General features: G+C 38.9%; 1 protein-coding gene across 1 annotated transcript in view; it reads left to right on the forward strand.

The window, feature by feature from the left end:
- LOC135198057 (BRCA1-associated RING domain protein 1-like) overlaps positions 1-5,715 on the forward strand; it is a 28,681-nt gene extending 22,966 nt beyond the window's left edge. Inside the window, exon 3 of the mRNA XM_064225451.1 lies at positions 4,653-5,715. Coding sequence (XP_064081521.1) covers positions 4,653-4,881 — 229 coding nt within the window. The 3' untranslated portion in view covers positions 4,882-5,715. The remainder of the gene's footprint in view (positions 1-4,652) is intronic.
- The last annotated feature ends 1,627 nt before the right edge of the window (positions 5,716-7,342 follow it).

Below are 7,342 nucleotides of genomic sequence, written 5' to 3' on the forward strand. Positions count from 1 at the left end.
TCAAACAGCTGAGAATTAAAAGCGCATGAAGTGCGAGTTTTTATGAATTCTTGTTCTTTCCATAGCAATATATCATGAGGACATATTAGCTGTCACTTACGGGAGATGCAACTCTGTGTTGACTTCTCATTACAAGAAGGAGGTCAAGTTGACCTACGAGAGATCCTTCTCTCTTGGTTATACGTGTCTACGGATACGTTGCTGGGATAGGGAGCCGACACTGATCCTTAACTAGTGAGTTAATTTTTATTTTAACATAGTGTTTTTTCTTTGGGTTGTTTGAAAGGAGTTTGGGGATAACTCTTTTCAAATTAAGCACAAACCCTTGTGTTAGGATCAGGTGATCGGGATCGGTGTTGTGCTCATTAATTATGCCACTAGGCATAGGTGTATTGTCATGTAAGTGGATAAGACCCCATTGACAAATGACCATTAGATTCTATCGAGTAAGTGGATAAGACCCCATTGACAGATCTACAAGAACTCTTAGCCATAGGTCACATCCTCGCTGAGGCTCTTGAGACGAAGCAGACTCCTAGCAATAGCTAGGAAGTCAACCCTTTTTCTAAACACATAGGAACCAAGGTTTTATTTATTTATTACCTACAACGTATGTTGTTTACCTGTCTAATCAGTAATTAGCTGTCTCTTACCCTCCGCCAAAGATGCCAATCAGCTAAGTATACGTATATCTAACAGGGAAGTTGAATGAATGAAAATGATATTGTTATTGTACAATAAAGTTTCATACATACTTACCTGGCAGATATATACTTAGCTATAGACTCCGTAGTCCCAACAGAAATTCGAATTTCGCGGCACACGCTGCAGGTAGGTCAGGTGATCTACCGCCCCGCCGCTGGGTGGCAGGAATAGGAACCATTACCGTTCTAGAACCAGATTTTCTCTTCCACCTGTCTCCTGAGGGGAGGCTGGGTGGGCCATTTAATCGTATATATCTGCCAGGTAAGTATGTATGAAACTTTATTGTACAATAACAATATCATTTTTGTGATAAAACTATTAAAAAAACCAGGTATAAAAATTTTTAGTGGGTTTTCATGAGTTTTAACTACCAAAATAGGAGGTTTTAAGCATTTTTATAAGGGTTCCAACTATTCACGGGGGCCTCTAGTACGCATCCCCCGCGAATACGGGGGGACCACTGTATGTATGTTTATTTGTTTTGAATAGTTTTATAGTTAAACGGACCAGGTAGTGGTTACAGAATGGTTTTCGGATTACAGTGACGAACAGACTTCAGATTATGTGAGGGTCCCACATTAGATCTGTTTGCAACATCAAAAAGTCGCAAATTGCTCAAGTACTACTCTCCAGTTCCAGACAAAAAAGCTGTCCTTCAGTGGGACAACATGTATGTTTATGTGTAAACCCCCTTTCAGCATGATCCGGAAGGTAATAGACTAATAAACAGGTTGGTCATCTCCCAGGGCCTGAGGTTAACATTGGTAGCCCCAAAGTGGCCACAAGCAGAGTAGTATGTAGATCATCTCCACCTGCTAAGTGTACATTCCAAGACAACTGCCACTAATCCAAGATCTGTTGTAACACAATCACACAATGGCTGAGTACATCAAGCAGTAGCTCCCTCCAACTTCACAGATGGAGGCTGTCCAGCAACTGCTTAGAAAGAAAGGTTTTTCAAGAAAAGTTGTAACAGTCATTGTCAGCTTTGTAAGACAGTCCTCACTCAACCTGTATCAGGGGAAGAGGAAAGTCTTTCTGGGTTGGTGTAGTAAGAGGAATCTACATCCTCTCAAAACAGCTGTAAAGGATGTAGCAGATTTCCTCCTTTTTCTAAGACATAAGAAGAGCCTTTCTGTCTCAGCAATTAAAGGTTACAAGGCTACCCTTTCAGAAGTGTTTAAAGCAAGGGACATAGACTTGTCAAACATCATGGAAATTATCAGATTTGGTGAAATATTTTGAAAAAAGTTGCTCACCCAGAGTTTTCAAACCACTTGAGTGGATGCCACTAAGGTCCTTCATTGACAGAGTCAGCTTTAGAACGAGAACTTGACGTTAAAAACAGTGTTCCTCTTGGCATTGGCATCAATGAAGATGGTTGAAGGAATACATGCTCTTTCATACAAGGTCACTCATACGCGTGGTTGGATGGAATTAGGGTTTACATTCCTTCTGGAGTTTGTAGCATGGACTCAGAACCCCTCCACATATGATCCAAGGTTCAGCAGCTTTTCCATTCCCTCTCTCAAGGACTGTGGATTTACATTCCTGCAAAGTTCATAGACTAGACTCAGAACCCTTCCACATATGACCCAAGTTCAGTGGCTTTTCCATTCCGTCTCTCAACGACTTCGTGCCTGGTTAGAGATGCGAAAGTCTACCTGAAACAGACAACCTCCCAGAGATCAATGAAACGTTCATTAGTACAGGCTGAATGGAGATATCCAAGAACAAAGTTTCCTTCTGGCTGATAGAGGTGATAAAAAGAGAGCTTACAGTTCAGGTGGTGGTGGAAGCCCTTATCTTACCAGAGTCAAGCACACTTCATTAGAGGTATAGGTCCTTCAATAGTTTTCAAGAAGGACTGTGCAGTTGGACAAATTCTGTGTTCATGCGTTTGGAAGAGGCAAACGACTTTACCTCTTTCTGCCTCAAGGACTTAACTCGTAAATCCTCTGACACATTCACTTTGGGTCCAGTTGTGGCAGCACAACAGGTGGTTTAAGGCATAAACCTACTCCACAGCTCTGTCACAAGACGTAGAGCAGGATACTAAATCTGTCACTCTGTCTATGGAGTACTATTCACAGAATTATATTTTGTTCATGAAACTTACCTGTCAGATATATATATAGCTGTATTCTCCGAAGTCCGACAGAATTTCAAAACTCCCGGCACACGCAGTGGGCGGCCAGGTGGTTAGTACCCATTCCCGCCACTGGGAGGCGGATATCAGGAACCATTCCCATTTTCTATTCAGATTTTTCTCTGTCGCGGTAGTGAAAACACCTGTTTCCATTACCTCCGCCTAGGATTTTGAAACTTCATTAGCCGCTTAAGTATCCTATTTATTTTTTTAATGATTGACTTGGATTTGTGGCTAGGCATACGCTATCATAAATTAATTTAAATTTTTTCATTGCATATGATGTCTGAATCTAGTTAGCCTAGTTTCAGACTTTGTTGTCTGCAACGGGTAAGGGGAGGCTACCGAAACCTTCGGTAGACACTCGCTTAGTATACATGACGTTTACATGTTTTCTTTGTTGAAAGATCAATGTAATTAGTGTAATGTTGACTGATTCCGAAAGAAGACGTATGATTCGTATTTACGCAAATTAGAGCGTGATAGAATCAGGAGGTCTTCCTCCACAGTAAACAGAAGTTAGGATAATGAACCTACTAACCTCCAGTAGACTTTATTTTGCCTAACCCTGTGGTATGGCTTACGGGCCTAGAGGAAGTGTCTGTGAGAGGTAATGCCCTTTCTATTATGGTGGATTACATCAAGTAAGCTTGAAAAAGTGCTCGCTCTCCAATCAGTGTTGTGAGTGTAGTGATGTTGATTTTGCCCCTAGTGTTGTGGAGGGGGCGTCAGATCTGTCCTATAACGCCTCTAGGTCTAAACCTCTGTCGGACTCCCAGGACCAGGGAGGGGGCAAGTTGAAAACCAAAGGAGGGTTACGGGAACCCCCCCCCCCCCCGATCTGGCGTCCCTTCGGCAGGACCTGAAGACGCTTCCAAGGCTGCCAAAGATCGTGCACGTGCACGAATCATGAAAGATTGCTTCTCGTCCTCCGAGGCGTCCTCCCCGCAAGATTGGAGCTCTCGGAAGGACTCGCGCCCTCTAAAAAGAAGCTTTAGAGAAGAGGATGCTTCACGTCCTCTCTCTCGTCAGGAGGGAGCGTCAGAGTACTGATCTGGCGTCCCTTCGGCATGACTTAATATCGATAAGCGTGACAAAGACGCAAAATGTCGCACAGGTAAGTATGAACAAACTTTATTGTATCATGACAATAACATTTTTTAGGTTTAGTTCATATTGGGTCACCCACGTTACTTTTTTATTGAGAGATCTACCTGCCTCCTGGATGTGAGTCTCCTATATATGAAGGAGTAGGGAGTATTTGTATCAAAATAATAAACAAATTAAAAATAAGAATGTGTAATTCTCCCAGGGTTCAAACCTACACCTTAATATAGCTACAGTTACCCTCCCTGTTCCTCCCCTCTTACCCCAATCTCTCTCTCCTCATGTGAAGGTGTTACAGTCTTATACTTTGGAGTCTTATATTTTGGCTGGTTCAGCAATTGACCAAGCGTGGATAGGCTCAGACTAAGGCAGGTTAGGGCAGACAGGAAGATAGTGAGAATGAGTCTACTGTTAGCCGAGTCAAGCGAAGCATAGGGAATCTCCTATATATGAAGGTGTAGGTTCATATGTTAGGAAAAATAAAATATTTTTTCAGTGTTACTTTATTTTTATTAGTCTCATGCAAGCTATCATGGGCAATGAAAACTGTAAAATTGGTGTGTATACTGTGAAGTACTGAAATGTTATTGAGAACAGAATTTTTTTGATACGTTCTTTAAGTATATAATATATATATACTACAAGTTTTGACATTTTAAATAAAAGCTTTTTGTATTTGCTACATTTCCAGCCTTGGTAAAGAAAATTTATCTTCAACATTACCTTGTACTCGGGAAAATAGTATCAAGCCTTCTAAATCTCCGCAGCGCGGGACTTCTAAACCAAAGGAGTTACTTGGGAAAAGTCGCTCAAAGGATAAATGTTCCCATTCAAAACCTGGACTTAGTAGGTCTAAGAAAGAAGTGAATAGTAGCAAAATTAAGAGTAAAGGAAAGCCATTGAAAGGACACATTGATTGATATATTTTATTTTGCATTAAGTGAATTACAACTATGGGAGAGTAACCTATAATCATTTCTTGTTTTCATGTGTTTCATTACAAGAAGTTTATGGCTGAAATTTTGCAGCTTATGAATACCTCTGCGTGTGAATTATATTGATTCACTTTGTAATGATGCTACAATACATACATTGTTATGGTTGACATTACGTATATGTTTGTGAGAGATGGAAAATGCAATAGTACAGTACATATTTAGCTTTACAAGATACATAAAAAATCATTGGCTACAGAGTCTTTTGGATTGTGTAAATATTCAAATGAAAGGAAGTTTTGTCTATTATAATAATAATTATTGGGATACCAGATGTTTGTGTGACAAAACACATTCTATTCCCAATATTGTTTAGGACAATTATGTTTATTTCCTGAAAGATTGGAATTTTTAAAATCTTTGCTTACAAAATTTTACACTGCTAAAGCATGGTTTCTTTTTGGATGGTAAATATTTGGTAGTGAAACACAAAGGCTAATCTTTGAGGCATTTAAAATCTCAAATAATTTACTTATATTCATGTTAATTAGAGCTAGCAGACAAGTTGGTACTTACTGGCCAGTGTCATTAATTACCTACTGAATGATATTATGTGTCAGTCATTCCTTATTGTATAAGTCTTAAACTGATTAGGATAAAATAACTGTTTGACGAATCAATCCAAATATTGTAGCCAGTGAGACTGTTGAACTACACACCATCCACTCTAAATGAAGTGACTGCTGTGGTTACCCTTATTATTATTATGTATTATTCAATAGATGAACCATATTCATATGAAAGCTCTCAGGTGCCATTGACTTGAAATTGTAGCTTCCAAAGAATATGGTGTTCATTAGGAAGAAGTAACAGGAAGTACGTAAAGGGCAATACATAAAGAAGAGATACCATTTATAAAGAAAATAAATTAATAAATGGATAAATAAATAAAAATTTATCAGAAGGCAAGAAGAATAGTATTCAGGTAGTAATGCATTGCGTTTTCACTTAAACTTCTGAAATTCCAACTGCACGACATCCTCCGGGAGGCTGTTCCACAGTCCAATGGTGTGAGGAAGAAAGGATCTCTGGAACTGAGAAGTTTGACAGTGTTGCACATTTGTTTCATATTGGTGCTGCTGTTCAGCAAATCCAGTTGCTTTTGTCAGATAAAGGGGATCAGTTATGAATGTAAAAGATCTGTGTTGAAACTGACAAACAACAGGCCATCTATCGATGGTCCAAGTCATAACTGCTACTATTTGGAAACAGAAACCTACCACCATAAACCACTCTATCTAGAAGACATCCACACCAGAGAACAGTATTCCAGTAAAGGAAGTATGTACAAATGACCTAAAACAGGTTGCATTGATGTTATCACTGTTATTAATATATGAGACCTTACAAACAATACCTAACTTTCATGCGGCATTTGCTGAAACTTTCATTAGATGTTCTCAAAAGTTAGATGTTTTGGTTCACTAAAGATCCTGTCCACAACAACCTGCTGCTGCCTACCTGTACACATTCCTGTGGAACTCCAGACACAATAGGTCATGGTTCGCTGAAGATCCTATAAACAGCAACTTGCTGCTGCCTACCTGTAAGGAAATCTGGAAGTAAATCTAATACATATCCACCAACTCCCAGGTTCTGAAGTTTATATATAAGTCCCTTGTGATTTACCAAATTGAAAGCAGCACTAAAATCTATTTGAATTACTGTTTGATCATCTGTGCATCTAAATTGTATGTATTATATTGTCTCTACTTTGTATATTCAATGTATATGGCCCTGATCTGAAATAAAGAATATTATTATCAATTATTATTATTATTATTTTTAGAACTCTTATCAATGTTCTTTTGCATTGTCATGCTAAATCTAAAAGAGCATCATAGATTCCTACCTGCATCCTATTAGAGAGTACAGGGAGAATAGAAAATGTCCTGTTGCCACTGCAGTGTGCAGGTATGCCACTCTTTGAGATAGGCACTGTATTACTAAACTTCTGCTCATCTGCTAAGATACTCAGTCAGCATAAAGAATCAGACAGCACCCTAGAAATCCTTTTAAAGAAAATTGGGAAGAAACCATCAGGATCTTCATCCCAGTTATCAGGATTATCAAGATTTTCTCAACATCCCTAGAGCAAAATGCAAATTTTGTGAGAATAGGTTCAGGATGACATGTATCAGGGAGAGAGGCAGTCTCAGCTGATTGGTTAGCTTCAAAAGAAAGATGAAGCAGTTTGGCCTTTTATTTTCTAAAAAAAATCTTCACTTGTGCATTACAGATAGATAAATAGGACGTTTTAGTGAATGAAGAAATGGTTATATAAAGTAGGACCTCAGTGGTAAAAAATAAAAAAAGTCGGACAAAATATAGTAATGGATGATTTTCTTGAAAAAATAATAGAAGCTTTGTAAGAGGTGAGAGAAGA

Source organism: Macrobrachium nipponense, chromosome 21 (assembly GCF_015104395.2).
Source record: "Macrobrachium nipponense isolate FS-2020 chromosome 21, ASM1510439v2, whole genome shotgun sequence".
Lineage (NCBI taxonomy): Eukaryota > Metazoa > Arthropoda > Malacostraca > Decapoda > Palaemonidae > Macrobrachium > Macrobrachium nipponense.